The 18,359-nt window shown below is 39.9% G+C and overlaps 1 protein-coding gene across 2 annotated transcripts in view; it reads right to left on the bottom strand.

Annotated features, from left to right (window-relative positions):
* The window catches only part of LOC126256239 (uncharacterized), a 186,145-nt gene that overhangs the window by 117,692 nt on the left and 50,094 nt on the right, over window positions 1-18,359 (bottom strand). For both annotated transcript variants that reach the window (XM_049955465.1, XM_049955466.1), the window contains exon 3: window positions 3,142-3,222. In XM_049955465.1, the coding sequence (XP_049811422.1) occupies window positions 3,142-3,222 (81 nt within the window). The remainder of the gene's footprint in view (window positions 1-3,141; window positions 3,223-18,359) is intronic.

Genomic DNA, 18,359 nt, shown 5'->3' with positions numbered 1-18,359 from the left:
CTCTTCCTTTTCCTACTATCGAATTCCAGTCACCCACGACTATTAAATTTTTGTCTCCCTTCACTATCTGAATAATATCCCACAACAGCCTGTGGATGCATGTGCTTCAGGCACGCAAGCCTCCCCACCAACGGCAAGGTCTATGGTTCATGGGGGGATGATCACTATATGGATATTAATTTGAATAGAGTAGTGTGTCATGTAATAAAACTCGGGACAGAACATGCAAGGCACAGACTGGTGGGAGCTGTGCAGGTAAGGTGGGCTACAAAAGCCTGTGGGATGCATGTGCTTGAGTTCTAAGGTACAAATATTACTGTAGCCTATAGTATTATTTGGAAGTTAAGTCTTTGGTGTGGCAGTTTGCAATCTGAGACTTTGAAGTGTGGACTTTTTGCAACTTGCAGAACTGTTTACTTGCCTTCAGCTGCTCTGCTAGAATTATTTCAGATTCTGTTTCACCGTTGTATATAGTATTTGTAACCATCATTCATATCAAAGTTGTCTTTTGTGAATAAAGCAACAGTATAATTCAAACGTGTGCTAAACATACATTAATACCCCACGGACCATAGCCTTAAATTCCTATTTTATTACTTACTCATGTATTATATATCAGTGTCTGACTGATATCTTAGGCCACCTTAATAATCATTATTCAGTTATGAGAGGGCATAATGCAATGGTGTGGAACAAAACCCCTGTACAGACGAGCCATTTAACACGTTGTGCACTTGCCCTCTGTTGGTATGGTAGCTGTAGAGTTACAATTTTTACCTGTCCTCATGTGCTGCAGAATGAACCATCTTCCTCTGAATTTCTAAGTATAGTAGAAAGGCCTCAATACTCTAGACTTGTCTCACTGCTGGGTGAATGTGCAGTATAACTTAGCACGTACTCATGAAGTTGGAGCAGACAAGAAATTTTGCAGCCCGAGTATTTCTTACAACTCCAGTCATATGTATAACTAAGCATCCATACCAGGTGAGTTGGAGTAGTGTTTAAAATTCTAGACTTGCGTTTGTGACATGATGAAGTCAAATTTAGGTTTTCAGTATCCCTAAACTGCCAACAGCTTTGCCACAGTGATAATGTGGGTTCCTGTCAGATCACCGAAAATAAGTGCTGTCAATTTTGGCTAGCACTTTGCTGGGTGACCGTCTGGGTCAGCCGAGCACTGTTGGCAAGCAGGGTGCACTCAGCCCTTCAAGGTCAATTGAGGGGCTACTTGACTGAGAAATACTGACTCCAGTCACGAAAGCTGACAACGCCTGGGGGAAGAGAGCATGTGTGTGTGTGTGTGTGTGTGTGTGTGTGTGTGTGTGTGTGTGTGTGTGTGTGTGTGTGTGTGTGTGTGTGAGAGAGAGAGAGAGAGAGAGAGGGGGGGGGGGAGAAAGGAGGAGGGGGAGGGAGAGAGAGTATGCCTAAACCTCTTCAAGCAAATGTCAATATTATTCCTTTCAATAAGACAAATTTGCTAATCCATCCCAGTCCCTTTCAGCTATTGTTCCATCTTCAAATGAAAACAGGATTAATTAAATACAAAGTTCGAAAAAAACCATGAACTCAGTTTGTAACAAAATCTAGAGGATAAATCCATGGAATAGCCAAAACAGCTTAAGGGAATTCCAAATGTCATGATAAAATTGAGTTGTGCCTGAAGGTAACTAATTTGGTCTGATGAACAGCTCTCCAGTTGACTTTGTGATATATCACAATGTGCTACAATGGAAATAATGAAGAATTTAAAACCACACAGAGTATTAATTTTTTAATAAGCTGTCATCAAAATGTATGAACTGTTTTAAAGTCAGCCATAATTATATGAAACTGAATGCAAACCTGATTACACAATAACATCTTTCGGGGCTAAAGAAGACTGCTGAAGATCAGATGGGTACAAAATTGTGTATGTTGTGAGTTCACAATCTCAAAATTTTTTCTTTAAAAGACTTCAGTTTCGCCACTGACTGTACATTTATTCAAAATTCCTATTACAATTTTGACGTTGTGGCCATTTTCAAGTAGGTAACAAATGTTGCAAGCATAGCAGTAGTCATCAGCAAAAGCAATAAAAAATGATGTGAGCCCCTAGTGATCATGTCAGCCTTAGTTGTAAAATGATGGTGTATGTGACTAAGGCTGACATGAGCACTAAGAGGCTCATATCATTTGTATTGCTTTTACTAATGACTACTTCTGTGCTTGCAGCACCTGTTACCCATTTGAAAATGGCCACAATGTCGAAATTGCAATAGTGAATTTTTAATAAACGTACAGTCAGTGGTGAAAATGAAGTCTTTAAGAAAATTAGGTGGGTAGATTGAATATCAAATGGAGATAATGAAACGGAGAAAAAAAATGAAATTTATGGTACAACTTGACTAGGACAGATTCTGAGGAATCAAGGAATCGTCAGTTTGGTAATGGAAGAGAGTACGGCGATAAAAATTGTAAAGGGAGACCTAGGCTTGAATACAGTAAGCATTTTTAAATGGGTATATGTTGCAGCAGTTACGCAGAGCTGAAGAGGCCTGCACAGGATAGACTAGCACAATGAGCTGCATCAAACTAGTCTTGGACAACAAAAAACTCATTTAAAATAAAAGAATGTCGGAGAGAACACCAAAAGACATTCAAAAAAGAAGTGAATGTCTAAGATAATAAAAATAATAATAAATAAAATAAATGTCAACTTCTGGAAGAAAATACCTCTGACTAATAATACAAAGTCCTCTACTGAGCTAAACACTGGATGAAGCAGGGGTTGAGGCAACATTATATTAATGTTAAAAGAAACTTGACTGAAAAACAGAAAATGGACAGAATATTTTTAGGGTGCATATAAGAATGTATTAGCCGTGGTCACTCTGATAATTGTATCAACAATGATCACTTTGAGAAAATTCTGTCTTTTAACCACGATGATACTGCAAAACCATAAGAAGCCTCAATCACCACCATCAGAGTGTGACACACATCCATTACAACTGAGTCATCATTTTATCATTGTGATATCAAACTGAGAAAATTTAAAGAGTATCTTTTCACTTTTCTTGGCAGTACTGATTTTTTGGTCAGTTGTTCACGGGATAAATTGTCATAACTTCTGCTATAACCATTTGATGGCAGTTTTCTTACCTCATATTTTTTGGCCATGATGCAATACCTTTAAGTACTTCCAATGGATCCACATTTGAACAGTCAGGATTTTTTCCAAGCCTGAAAAAAAAAAATATATATATATTCATTGTAAGAAACAGTTAACACATTCAAAAAACTAAAATGAGTTAGCTTAAAGACTGTGTGGATCATTATTAAATTTTGGTTTGTATCTTATGACATGGATCCAATCACATTATTTAATGAATAGAAAAAAATCATTAAGAAGAACCTTCAGGCCATTTCACCAAGTCAAGAACACCATTAACGAACAGAAGCAAGTTTGACAAATTTTCCGACTGCCATACTAACAACTATAATTAATGCCAACTGCTCAAGTCATTATTAAATTATCTGTATACATGCATTTGCAAAACTGTCATCTACATGCTAAATGTTTTTGTAAATTAATATCTTCATTAACAGAAAGAATCCTACTAACAAAGAAGTAGCTGTTTTTCCAGTTAAACTGTTTCTGTGTGGTAGAATCTTCCATATTTTTGGATGCATATACAGTTGAAAAGTAAAACTGCAAAAACATATGCCAAATGATCTTAAATAATCAAGTACAGTAACTTCTGCACTTTGTATCACTTCATGTCTCTGATACAAATCGGTAAATTATTTTACCTATAGTGCATCGAGTGGTTGACAGAGGCACAAACATGATCAAAAATATCATCAATCCTTAGAATAATGTCCTTCCTGGGAGCTACAAGACTTGTTGAGCTGCAGCACTGAGAAAACAACACGAATCTCTTCTATTATTGCGAAGGCAAGTACAGTAGGAAAGCACGTCTTACAGCACAAAAAACAAAACAAAAAAAAATAAATAAATAAATAAATAAAAAATACATACGCATTTTGCATGTACAATACATATGTAATTAATTAATGCTTAAAAAATTCCTTAATTCTGATCTGTCTGAGCAAGCCTTCCCACCTTTGAGCAGCTAAGTCACACACTTTTTCAGGACACACATCCTATACTGGTCGCTTTCAACATGAGCTTCAATCCACTGCAAGGCAGTATCTCAACATCTAAATGATTCAGAAGCAGACTATATTTTCGTTATTCTGCATGGTTTGGTATCATGGATCTGCATTGTTGACACTCATCCATTTCTGAATAGCTAATTCATCAGATTCATACAAGTGGTTCTCTTTTCTCCAAAGGTCTCTTTAATTTTCCTGTAGGCAGTATCCATCTTACCCCTAGTGAGACAAGCCTCTACATCCTTACATTTGTCCTCTAGCCATCCCTGCTTAGCCATTTTGCACTACCTGTCGATCTCATTTCTGAAACGTTTGCATTCCTTTTTGCCTGCTTCATTTGCTGCATTTTTATATTTTCTCCTTTCATCAATTAAATTCAATATTTCTTCTGTTACCCAAGGATTTCTATTAGCCCTCTTATTTTTACCTACTTGATCGTCTGCTGCCTTTACTACTTCATCCCTCAGAGATACCCATTCTTCTTCTACTGTATTTCTTTCCCCCATTCCTGTCAATTGTTCCCTTATGCTCTCCCTGAAACTCTGTACAACCTCTGGTTCATTCAGTTTATCCAGGTCCCATCTCCTTAAATTCCCACCCTTTTGCAGTTTCTTCAGTTTTAATCTACAGTTCATAAGCAATAGATTGTGATCAGAGTCCACATCTGCCCCTGGAAATGTCTTACAATTTAAAACCTGGTTCCTAAATCTCTGTCCTACCATTATGTAATCTATCTGAAACCTGTCAGTATCTCCAGGCTTCTTCCATGTATACAACCTTTTTTTATGATTCTTGAACGAAGTGTTTGCTATGATTAAGTTATGCTCTGTGCAAAATTCTACAAGGCGGCTTCCTCTTTCATTTCTTCCCCCCAATCCATATTCACCTACTATGTTTCCTTCTCTCCCTTTTCCTACTGACGAATTCCAGTCACCCATGACTATTAAATTTTCGTCTCCCTTCACTACCTGAATAATTTCTTTTATCTCGTCATACATTTCATCAATTTCTTCATCATCTGCAGAGCTAGTTGGCATATAAACTTGTACTACTGTAGTAGGCTTGGGCTTTGTGTCTATCTTGGCCACAATAATGCGTTCACTATGCTGTTTGTAGTAGCTAACCTGCACTCCTCTTTTTTTTATTCATTATTAAACTACTCCTGCATTACCCCTATTTGATTTTGTATTTATAACCATGTAATCACCTGACCAAAAGTCTTGTTCCTCCTGCCACCGAACTTCACTAATTCCCACTATATCTAACTTTAACCTATCCATTTCCCTTTTTAAATTTTCTAACCTACCTGCCCGATTAAGGGATCTGACATTACACGCTCCGATCCGTAGAACGCCAGTTTTCTTTCTCCTGATAACGACGTCCTCTTGAGTAGTCCCGGCCCGGAGATCCGAATGGGGGACTATTTTACCTCCGGAATATTTTACCCAAGAGGACGCCATCATCATTTAATCATACAGTAAAGCTGCATGTCATCGGGAAAAATTACGGCTGTAGTTTCCCCTTGCTTTCAGCTGTTCGCAGTACCAGCACAGCAAGGCCGTTTTGGTTGATGTTACAAGGCCAGATCAGTCAATCATCCAGACTGTTGCCCCCTGCAACTACTGAAAAGGCTGCTGCCCCTCTTCAGGAACCACATGTTTGTCTGGCCTCTCAACAGATACCCCTCCGTTGTGGTTGCACCTACGGTACGGCCATCTGTATCGCTGAGGCATGCAAGTCTTCCCACCAACGGCAAGGTCCATGGTTCATGGGGGAAAAGTCACGCAGAACAGTTATTACTGACCCACACTGTGCAAAATGTAGAACAGAAAATGTTTCCTATTGTCCTGACACCACTTTTACTAGAACTGAAGTGGCCGCACACCGCTGCTACCTATCTACACTGCTCTGTCGTGGTCTGATGGGAGCCACTGTGTCGTCGATAATGTGCGCTCTATCACAAGTTCCAATACCCAGCTACTCCACCAGAATAATGTTGCATAGAACAAGGTGTAATTAGATGAATGATGAACACTAACTTCACTTAATGAAGGTTTATTCAGCACTTGCACATACAAGAACATGCAGCGAACTGCCTCTGGCCAGAACACATATGGTATATATACAGTTACAGAACATTCCAGTACAATGATTCTTGACATTTATGGATACTTCTAGAATGTACTCAAACAAAAAATGGAAATTAAAATTTTACAGTTCAGGTGAGTTTTGAACTCACAGCCCTCCATGCAACAGACTCATAAACTTACACCATGGTGACTGTGCTACTCAGCTTCTTCTGCGACAATATACATTCCAAAATAGTGCGGCAAATCGATGTTAATGATATGAGCCTGTAATTTAGTGGCTTACTCTTACTGCCTTTCTTGAATATTGGTGTGACCTGCGCAACTTTCTAGTCTTTGGGTACAGATCTTTCATCGAGCGAGCAGTTGTATATGATTGTTAAGTATGTAGCTACTGCATCAACATACTCTGAAAGGAACCTAACTGGTACATAGTCTGGACCGAAAGACTTGCTTTTGTTAAGTGATTTAAGTTGCTTCACTACTCCAGGGATATCTATTTCTAAGTTACTCGTGTTGGCAGCTGTCCGTGATTCGAATTCTGGAGTATTTACTTCGTCTTCTTTGGTGAAGTAATTTCAGAAGGCTGTGTTTAGTAACTCTGCTTTTGCAGCACTGTTGTAGATTCCATTGCTATCGTGCAGAGAAGGCATTGATTGTGTCTTGCCGATAGCACACTTTAAATATGACCAGACTCTCTTTGGATTTTCTGCCAGGTTTCGTGACAAAATTTCACTGTGGAAACCATTATAAGAATCTAACATTAAAGTCCGTGCTAAATTTCAAGCTTCTGTAAACAATTGCCAATCCTGGAGATTTTGTGTTTGTTTAAATTTGGCACGCTTTTTTCATTGTTTCTGCAACAGTGTTATGGCACATTTTGTGTACTAGGGAGGATCAGCTCCATTGTTCGTTAATTTATTTGGTATCAATCTCTCAATTGCTGTCGATACTGTTTCTTTGAATTCAAGCCATATCTGGTCTACACTTACTGGTATATTGCTAATTTGAAAGGAGTGGAGATTGTCTATCAGGAAGATGTCAAGTGAATTTTTATCTGATTTTTTGAATAGCTATATTTTTTTGTTTACTTTTGGGAGTTACAATATTCAGTGTCACTATGACAACCCTGTGCTCACTAATCCCTGTATCCATTCTTATGTTCGTTACTACATCAGGATTATTTGTTGCTAAAAGGTGGTCAAGTGTGTTTTCACAACCATTTATTATTCCGATGGGCTCATGACCTAACTGCTCAAAATAATTTTCAGACAACGATAAACATAAGTTTTTGTTACACTCTGTAATTCTTTTTTTCTCATCCATCTATTGAGCAGAAGGAGTTGTCATTCAGAAATTCTTTTAATTTGTTTTTAAATGTTGGCTGGCTGTCAGTCAGACTTTTAATGCTATTTGGTAAATGACCAGAAATTTTTGTGGCAGCATAATTCAACCCTTTCTGTGCCAAAGTCAGATTTAACCCAGAATAGTGAAGATCATTCTTTCTTTCTTCTAGTGTTGTAGCTATGCACTTTGCTATTATTTTTGAATTGGGATGGCTTATTATTAACAAATTTCATAAGTGAATATATGTATTACGAAGGGACTGTGAATATCCAGAGTTAATAAATGTCTGCAACATGATCTTGAGTGGGCTCCAACTACTATTTTAATTAAATGCTTTTGTCCAATGAATATTTCTTCCCTTTATGACGAATTGACCCAAAATATGATACCATATGAAAGCAGTGAATGAAAATAAGCATAGTAGGCTAATTTACTGGTATGTTTATCACCAAAATTTGCAATATCCATAATAGTAAAGTGGCTGAACCTAAACATTTCAGTAGATCATCAACGTATTTCTTCCAATTCAATTTCTCATCAATGAACACACCCAGAAATTTTGAATATTCTGCCTCAGCAACAGACTTCTGTTCAAAGTCTGTATTTATCAATAGTGTTATGCCATTTACTATACAGAACTTTATATACTGTGTTTTCTCAAAATTTAGTGAGAGTCCATTTATAGAGAACCATTTAATAATTCTTCTGAAAGACGTTAGTTACAATTTCCTCAGCTAATTGTTGTGTGTTGAGAGTGAGAACTGTACTTGTATCATCAGCAAAAATAACTAGCCTTGCATCTTCATGAATATAAAGTGGCAAGTCATTAATATATATTAAAAACAATACAGGACCCAAGACTGAACCTTGATACCTCCACAGTTAGAGGACTCTGCTGGCTTTTGCAGACTATCTGTACTTTTAATTTCACCTTCTCCATTATTCCAGTTAAATATGAAGTAAACCATTTGTGCAAAATACCCCACACATACCACAATAGTTAAGCTTATCTAGAAGAACTTCATGATTCACACATTCACATTGAGAGATCACTAAAAACCCAATGGGTGATGTTCAGTTATTCAGAGCATTTAATATTTGATCAGTGAAAGCATATACAGAATTTTCTGTAGAAAACCCTTTCTGAAAAGCAAACTGACATTTTGTTAGTACTTCATTTTTACAAATCTGTGAAGCTACCCTTGAATACATTGTTTTTTCAAGGATTTTGGATAAAGCTGCCAGAAGTGAGATTGAGTGGTAGTTGTTAGCATCAGACCTAATCCCTTTTTTATGCAATGGTTTAACAATAGTATATTTCAGTATATCCGGAAAAATGTCCTGCTTCAGTGAGCTACTACATATGTGGCTGAGAACCCTATTTCTCTTTTGGAACCAAGGTTTTAGTACTCTGTTGGAAATGTCATTAATTCCATGCAAGCTTTTACTTTTGTGTGAATTTATCATTTTCCTAATTTCAGTAGGAGAGATTGGTTGAACTTCAATTTTATCAAATTGCATACGTATTGCCCCTTCCATACACAGCCTAGCATTTTCTAATGAACAGCTGGATCCCATTTTCTCCACAACACTTAAAAAGGATTATTAAAAATATTTCCTACTTATGACTTTTTGTTAACAAACTTAACAATATTCCAAATTGTTTTAAGTTTATCATCATAGGTGCTAATCTCAGACATAATGCAAATACTTCTGTACTTTTTAATAACTTTTCTTAATACAGTGCAGTAGTTTTTACAATGTTTGACTGTTTCTTTCTCCTTCTAGCTATAAGACACATTTTCCTTTTCTGTTTACAAGCTATTTTTATCCCTTTAGTAAGCCATTTGCTGTTTGTACCTGAAGCTTTTGATCAGGTGCCATTACAGTTCTAGTACAACTCAACATTATTATTTGAGATTATGCATACAGACTTTGAGACAGAGCAAGTTGGATTTTCATCTGCTCTAGTTACACGCCTGCTAATGATTTTATTTCTCTGTCTTTACTTGCTATCTGGTTCTGGCTTTCTGTAACATGTATTTATGTAATATAGGCATGAAGCTGTCCAATTACTGATTAGGTCATGTTTCATTCCATCTCATTACTCCAATTATAGAATCAGATCAGCTGCTTGCAAAAATATAACTACTTTTGATTAAAACCAAGCTTATTAAAAGTTATGCCTGACTAAACGTTTTACTACAGTAGGTGAAGGTAAGTTTCATGAGAGCTTTTTTTTTGTTTGGTTGGTATGACATCTGCCAAAGATATTTAGTATACATCAAGTCATGGAACAAACAACACCATATGTTTTCATCGTGTTATCAATGTCGAAATTTGTACCAGAAAGTGATGATTTGCGGAAAGCATTAATTTTTTTGTTTTCATTTGAAAAGAAGTGCTGCAGAGTCGCATCAAATGTTGTCGAGGCATATGGTGATCATGCTCTATCAGAAGCAACATGCAAAAGATGGTTTCAACAGTTCAGAAATAATGATTTTGATGTAAGAAATGAAGAACGTGGAAGACCACCAAAAAAGTTTGAAGACGCCGAATTGCAAGCAATATTCTACATCTACATCGATACTCCGCAAGCCACCTGACGGTGTGTGGCGGAGGGTACCTTGAGTACCTCTATCGGTTCTCCCTTCTATTCCAGTCTCTTACTGTTCGTGGAAAGAAGGATTGTCAGTATGCCTCTGTTTGGGCTCTAATCTCTCTGATTTTATCCTCATGGTCTCTTCGCGAGATATACGTAGGAGGGAGCAATATAATGCTTGACTCCTCGGTCAAGGCATGTTCTCGAAACTTCAACAAAAGCCCGTACCGAGCTACTGAGCGTCTCTCCTGCAGAGTCTTCCACTGGAGTTTATCTATCATCTCCATAACACTTTCACGATTACTAAATGATCCTGTAATGAAGCGCGCTGCTCTCCATTGGATCTTCTCTATCTCCTCTATCAACCCCATCTGGTACGGGTCCCACACTGCTGAGCAGTATTCAATCAGTGGGCCAACAAGCGTACTGTATCCTACTTCCTTTGTTTTCGGATTGCATTTCCTTAGGATTCTTCCAATGAATCTCAGTCTGGCATCTGCTTTACCGACGATCAATATTATATGATCATTCCATTTTAAATCACTCCTAATGCGTACTCCCAGATAATTTATGGAATTAACTGCTTCCAGTTGCTGACCTGCTATATTTTAGCTAAATGATAAGGGCTCTTTCTTTCTATGTATTCGCAGCACATTATACTTGTCTACATTGAGATTCAATTGACATTCCCTGCACCATGCGTCAATTTGTTGCAGATCCTCCTGCATTTCAGTACAATTTTCCATTGTTACAACCTCTCGATATACCACAGCATAATCTGCAAAAAGTCTCAGTGAACTTCCGATGTCATCCACAAGGTCATTTATGTATATTGTGAATAGCAACGGTCCTATGACACTCCCCTGCGGCACACCTGAAATCACTCTTACTTCGGAAGACTTCTCTCCATTGAGAATGACATGCTGCGTTTTATTATCTAGGAACTCTTCAATCCAATCACACAATTGGTCTGGTAGTCCATATGCTCTTACTTTTTCATGAAACGACTGTGGGGAACTGCATCGAACGCCTTGCCGAAGTCAAGAAACACGGCATCTACCTGGGAACCCGTGTCTATGGTCCTCTGAGTCTCGTGGCCGAATAGCGCGAGCTGGGTTTCACACGATCGTCTTTTTCAAAACCCATGCTGATTCCTACTGAGTAGATTTCTAGTCTCCGGAAAAGTCATTATACTCGACCATAATACGTGTTCCAAAATTCTACAACTGATCAACGTTAGAGATATAGGTCTATAGTTCTACACATCCGTTCGACGTCCCTTCTTGAAAACGGGGATGACCTGTGCCCTTTTCCAATCCTTTGGAACGCTCCGCTCTTCTAGAGACCTACGGTACACCGCTGCAAGAAGGGGGACAAGTTCCTTCGCGTACTCTGTGTAAAATTGAACTGGTATCCCGTCAGGTCCAGCGGCCTTTCCTCTTTTGAGCGATTTTAATTGTTTCTCTATCCCTCTGTTGTCTATTTCGACATATACCATTTTGTCATCTGTGCGACAATCTAGAGAAGGAACTACAGTGTAGTCTTCCTCTGTGAAACAGCTTTGGAAAAAGATACATAGTATTTCGGCCTTTAGTCTGTCATCCTCTATTTCAGTACCATTTTGGTCACAGAGTGTCTGGACATTTTGTTTTGATCCAACTACCGCTTTGACATAAGACCAAAATTTCTTAGGATTTTCTGCCAAGTCAGTACATAGAACTTTACTTTCGAATTCATTGAACACCTCTCGCATAGCCCTCCTCACACTACATTTTGCTTCGCGTAATTTTTGTTTGCCTGCAAGGCTTTGGCTATGTTTATGTTTGCTGTGGAGTTCCCTTTCCTTCCGCAGCAGTTTTCTAACTCTGTTGTTGTACCATGGTGGCTCTTTCCCATCTCTTATGATCTTGCTTGGCACATACTCATCTAACACATATTGTACGATGGTTTTGAACTTTGTCCACTGATCCTCAACACTATCTGTACTTGAGACAAAACTTTTGTGTTGAGCCATCAGGTACTCTGAAATCTGTTTTTTGTCACTTTTGCTAAACAGAAAAATCTTCCTACCTTTTTTAATATTTCTATTTACAGCTGAAATCATCGATGCAGTAACCGCTTTATGATCGCTGATTCCCTGTTCTGCGTTAACTGTTTCAAATAGTTCGGGTCTGTTTGTCACCGGAAGGTCTAATATGTTATCGCCACGAGTCGGTTCTCCGTTTAACTGCTCAAAGTAGTTTTCAGATGAAGCACTTACAAAAATTTCACTGGATTCTTTGTCCCTGCCACCCGTTATGAACGTTTGAGCCTCCCAGTCTATATCCGGCAAATTAAAATCTCCACCCAGAACTATAACATGGTGGGGAAATCTACTCAAAATTATCCTTCAGATGCTCAGCCACAACAGCTGCTGAGCCAGGGGGCCTATAGAGACATCCAATTACCATGTCTGAGCCTGCTTTAACTGTGACCTTCACCCAAATTATTTCACATTTTGGATCTTCGTTAATTTCCTTCGATACTACTGCACTTCTTATCGCTATAAACACGCCTCCCCCTTCACTGTCCAGCCTGTCTCTGCGGTATACATTCCAATCTGAGTTTAGAATTTCATTACTGCTTACAACTGGTTTCAACCAACTTTCTGTCCCTAGTACTATGTGGGCATTGTGACCGTTTATTAATGAGAGCAGTTCTGGGACCTTTCTATAGATGCTCCTGCAGTTTACTATTAGCAGATTAATATTGTTATTCCCTGTTGCATTTTGCCTACTCCTACCTTGCTGCGTCTCAGGAGGCATCTCGTTGGGCCTAGGGAGGGAATTCTCGAACCTAAAAAACCCACATGTGCACTCTACACGTACTCCGCTACCCTTGTAGCCGTTTCCTGCGTGTAGTGCACGCCTGACCTATTCAGGGGGACCCTACATTTCTCGACCCAATAGCGGAGGTCAAGAAATTTGCACCCCAGATCTCTGCAGAATCATCTGAGCCTCTGGTTTAAGCCTTCCACTTGGCTCCAAACCAGAGGACCACGATCGGTTCTGGGAACAATACTACAAATAGCTCAGATTCCACCCCGCGAGCGAGGCTTTCCGCCTTCACCAACTCCGCCAACCGCCTGTATGAACTGAGGATGACCTCTGAACTCATATGGCAGGAGTCATTGGTGCCGACCATGTGCAACAATTTGCAGTTGGGTGCACCCAGTACTCTCTATCGCCGCCGGCAGGGCTTCCTCCACATCTCGGATGAGACCCCCCGGCAAGCAGACAGGGTGAACACTGGCCTTCTTCCCCGACCTTTCCGCTATTTCCCTAAGGGGCTCCATCACCCGCCTAATGTTGGAGCTCCCAATCACTAATAAACCCCCACCCGTGTGCCTGCTCGGACCTTGCTGAAGAAGCGGCCACATGTCCACTCACAGGCAGAGCGGGCGATGCCACAAGGCCAGTCTCCACACTGACCCTCCGCCTTGTGCGCCGCGAACGCCGCTGAACCCACCACTCCCCTTGGGGAGAGGGTGGCCCAACCACTCCCGGTACCCGCAAAGATGTCTCGACAGCAGGGACAGTGGGTGAAGCATGTAACACCTGGGGTGTACCATGCGATACACCAGACTCCCCAATGCCGCTACACTCCGAGGCAGCAGCCTGAAGACGGCTGACTGCGGCCCTCAACACGTTCAGCTGTTCGCGAACAGTGGCCAGCTCCTCCTGCGTCCGTACACAGCAGTCACACATCCTATCCATCCTAAGAAATCAATTTACTGTAGAGAGTTAATCAACTTTTAACTAGACTGCTAATTCACTAAAGGCGGCTGATTGTTGACTAAACTGTGATTGCTAGCCACTTGTAGAAAACAATGAAACTAGCACTACCTGTCTCTGGACTGTATTCAAAACAAACACTAGCACTACTGGCACTGTGGCTGACTAAAGGGACTCTCTCTGACTATTCAAAACAAACACGAAATCTATGGAACAATATTACTAGCACTCGACAATTAAAGCTTCCTAAAAGCAAAAACACACGGAAAAAGAAGTGACAAGTAAGAAAAATACAGTTAATACTTAAATTAACGTAGCTCGCTGCACAGCAGACGTGACGCAGACGGCAGTTACAACGACACAAATGGCACCAATGCTAAATGTTGCACAACAAACAATTTCTGACTGTTTGAAAGCTATGGGAAAGATCCAAAAGTGTGCAAAATGGGTGCCACATGAATTGAATGAAAGACAGATGGAAAACCGAAAAACCATTTGTCAAATTTTGCTTCAAAGACATGAAAGAAAATCAATTTTGCATCGAATTGTTACTGGCGATGAAAAATGGATTTATTTTAAGAATCCTAAATGAGAAAAATTATGGGTTAATCCGGGACAACCATCAACACTGACTGCAAAACCAGACTGATTCAGCAAGAAGACAATGGTCTGTGTTTGGTGGGATCAAAAAGGTGTGGTGTATCATGAGCTTCTAAAAGCCGGTGAAACTGAAATACCAATCGCTACAGACAACAAATGATCAATTTGAAGTATGCATTGATCGAAAAAAAGACCAGAATGGGCCAGAAGACATGGCAAAGTAATTTTTTACATGACAAAGCACCTGTACACAAAGCAAAACTGGTTCAGGATACAATCAAAACACTAGGCTTGGAGCTGCTACCCCACCCGCCGTATTCACCAGACTTGGCCCCTTCCGACTACCATTTGTTTTCATCAATGGGACACGCATTGGCTGAGGAACACTTCAGTTCCTAGGAAGAAGTCCAAAATTGGGTGTCTGATTGATTTGCTTCAAAAGACGAACATTTCTATTGGAGTAGTGTCCACAAATGAAACTAAATGCCGCTTTATTTACCATTAGAACAGTATCTGAAATAAGTGACATTTCAACACGAAAAGTAGTATACTTCGCATATTTTCATACGCTTATGTCATATGGTATTATTTTTTGGGGTAATTCTTCTGATTCAAAAAGGGTATTTTTGGCTCAAAAACGGGCTGTTCGAGCTATGTATGGTGTAAGTTCGAAAACCTCTTGTCGACCCCTATTCAATAGTCTGGGAATTTTGACATTGCCCTCACAGTATGTATTTTCTTTAATGTCGTTTGTTGTTAGCAATATTAGCTTATTCCCAAGAGTTAGCAGCTTTCACTCAGTTAATACTACGCAGAAATCAAATCTGCATGTGGAATGCACTTCCTTGACTCTTGTACAGAAAGGAGTGCAGTATTCTGCTGCATCCATTTTCAATAAGCTACCACAAGAACTCAAAAATCTTAGCAGTAGCCCAAACACTTTTAAGTCTAAACTGAAGAGTTTCCTCATGGCTCACTCCTATTCTGTCGAGGAGCTCCTGGAAGAGCTAAAAAATTAAGCAAATTCCAGTGTTACATTCTTGATTTTCTTTATTTAAACTAACGACTTGTCACCTGAATATGTTTCTTATATTTCATTTTATCTGTTTCTACAATCGTGTTATAATTTCATGTATTGACTCATTCCATGACCATGGAGACTTCTCCTAAATGTGGTCCCACGGAACAATAAATAAATAAATAAATAAATAAATGCTATGATAACTATGATGTCACCCTGGCCTCCCTTTCTGAAGGAGATTAACAGAGCTCTACCCACCCAGCCTGTTCTGCAATGGTGGCCTGGCCTAATTAATTCGTAGTTCTAACCAGTATTTTACTTATGTTATTTTTATTTATGTTATTTATGTGTTATGACACACTTAGTGGTCGGACAGCAGCTCTATGTTCAGTACCAATACAGTTAACACCAAACAAGAATATTGTATGAAGAAGTGATTGCATTAAGTAATTTTCCCATTTGAACCCTGATACCGCGAAGTTGCAAACACATGCGCTCTGCCTGTCAGAGTCAGCTGTCAACCAGGAGTTGCACATACGGCAGCTTTTTTGTGCGGGGCAGAGTCATTTCAATCACCTGACACTGCAGTTACCCCCCCCCCCGTCCCCGTCCCTCCCCAACCTGCGCTGTCCCACTAGCCGCGTCAGCTGTCGCCGCCTGAGTCCCCTCCCCGCTTCCTTCCTCTCTTTCCGCGCGCCGTATTTGCTGCTGCCTGCCGCTGTTAAAGGGATCATGCAGTTATTAGAATTATCTTCGCTATCAATCCATGCATAGCAACTTAACAAAGAAAGGTCCCATATTTTTTACACAATACCTATTTTAACTGTGATTTCTTACAGCCTTCCGTCTCAATGCCTGGGTCACTTCAACCACTTGGAAACCCACCCGTAAATATATTTGCACACCTAAGCCCTTAACGTGTACACTGATCAGACTGTAACTCTGAGGGGAGTTTAGAAGCAAGCGACCTCCAGCTGATGGAATGCGAAACGGAAAAGCATCACAATAATGAAGCACACCGCCATTTAGTTTGGTGGTGCTTTGCATTTCCGAGCCTCCCTCGAAGTATAGTACCACCCTACCACCTCCTGTGTAGTTTGACACACCTTAATAACCGACTACCTGGTCCTTTTCCAAATTCGTAAATGGCTTCACCTTTATGTGCCCATCACGGCCCATTAACTCATATTTATCGATTAATTCGTGAATGGAGTTGGAATACTCTTTACAACAATTACTAAATCCACTCTAATACTACTAATTTAAGTGGACTGCATTTTGTGAATGGTTCGTTCCAACACCCCAAGGCATTGCTCACTCAAAACATGTGCCGCTGCCCAGCTAGCTCAGCGTTACACGCACCGCACAGCTCTTCTGCTATCTCAGTGCTCCACTCGTCGCACTGCTGCTCTGCAATCTCAGCAATAACTTGAAACCTGCCTCTGTCCGCTTCTGCCTCTCACCAGTTTTATAACACTACCGGCCTACAAGTACCGAGTTTGATAAATTATTTTACCACTCAGTGTTAGGCGCCTTTTGTATGATTAGAGGCGTTGAGCGATGTCCGACCCACTGTGCGTTACCAGTTGATAGCTGATTAATAATTGGTACCAAATAACTTGCATTTTTCTCCCCTTATGGTTTTATGTTAGGTTTAAGCATTTGACAATCATTCTGCTCCGCAGCAACACCATTGCTATATCATATACGTTATTTCATGCATGTATTTTTATAATTTATGCCATTGGTGTTGTATAATATGCACTTGTATTTTATATTTACGACTCCAGTAGGTAAAGGCCCACCACAGCCCTGGATTTTAGATATGTTGCACTGCAGCAACACTCCCATTACATTAGATTCCCCTTTTGTCGTGATACACGACTTTATGAGTTAGTGATTCTGGAATCCTATTATGCACCATGTTTGTGCCCAGAGCCAGATTGGTGTGTTCAGAGGAGAGTGAAGCACCCGAGTTATATAAAATACCCAATAGAGAAGAATTGAATGTGCCCCTGAAGTTGAGAAGAAGTGCGCTACCCTCTCGCTGTAGAGAGGTAAGTGAGATAGATTTTGTGGCAGGACAGAAGTAATTAAGTTTCACCCAAGTAAAAGAAGAATAGTAGTTAGCACTCTATGTGTGTGTTGCACATTTAAGAGTTCATCCAGACCAATACAGGTTTTGTTATTGTTCACCCTACTTCTTATGAAGTAATTTATTGACAAAGTAAAGATGTTACGAGCGAGCACGGAAATCGACACAGCTACTATTTGGCTACAGTGGCCCGCCGTGCGTTTAGAGAGTGTGAGTCACCTTTTTGTTTATTCCAACAAACACACCCATGATGTAACAAGACTGAAGCACCCACTGAAATAAGCACTAGATTGTTGTTGATTAGCATCCAGGACGTGACGTCATCTCCCAAGCGCAGTGACGTGTCATCTTGTTAGAAATACAGTTAGCACGAGATTTTCACCCTAATGAATAAAAGTTTTATGGTACAATGTCGCAGTAGTTCGAGATATATTCGCCCCATGTCTTCCTTGCCCATGCATTGCACTGGGTTACTACCATTGCTCTCAGTCGCTTGTCTATTCGTTCCAACCTCAACCATTACTTTGTACCTCCCTCCTCCAGGCCCGTGTGCCTTCCATGATGTGATTAGTGCTCACAGAGTGCCCAGCTGACTGGTTTATTCTTTCAGTTTTCACTTTCATAAACTGATCGGCTACCTATCTCTTTGCTCTATACTTCATTGACATTTCACGAG

Source organism: Schistocerca nitens, chromosome 1 (genome assembly GCF_023898315.1).
Source record: "Schistocerca nitens isolate TAMUIC-IGC-003100 chromosome 1, iqSchNite1.1, whole genome shotgun sequence".
In the NCBI taxonomy this organism is placed as follows: Eukaryota; Metazoa; Arthropoda; class Insecta; order Orthoptera; family Acrididae; genus Schistocerca; species Schistocerca nitens.
This window is presented reverse-complemented; position numbering and strand designations above follow the sequence as displayed.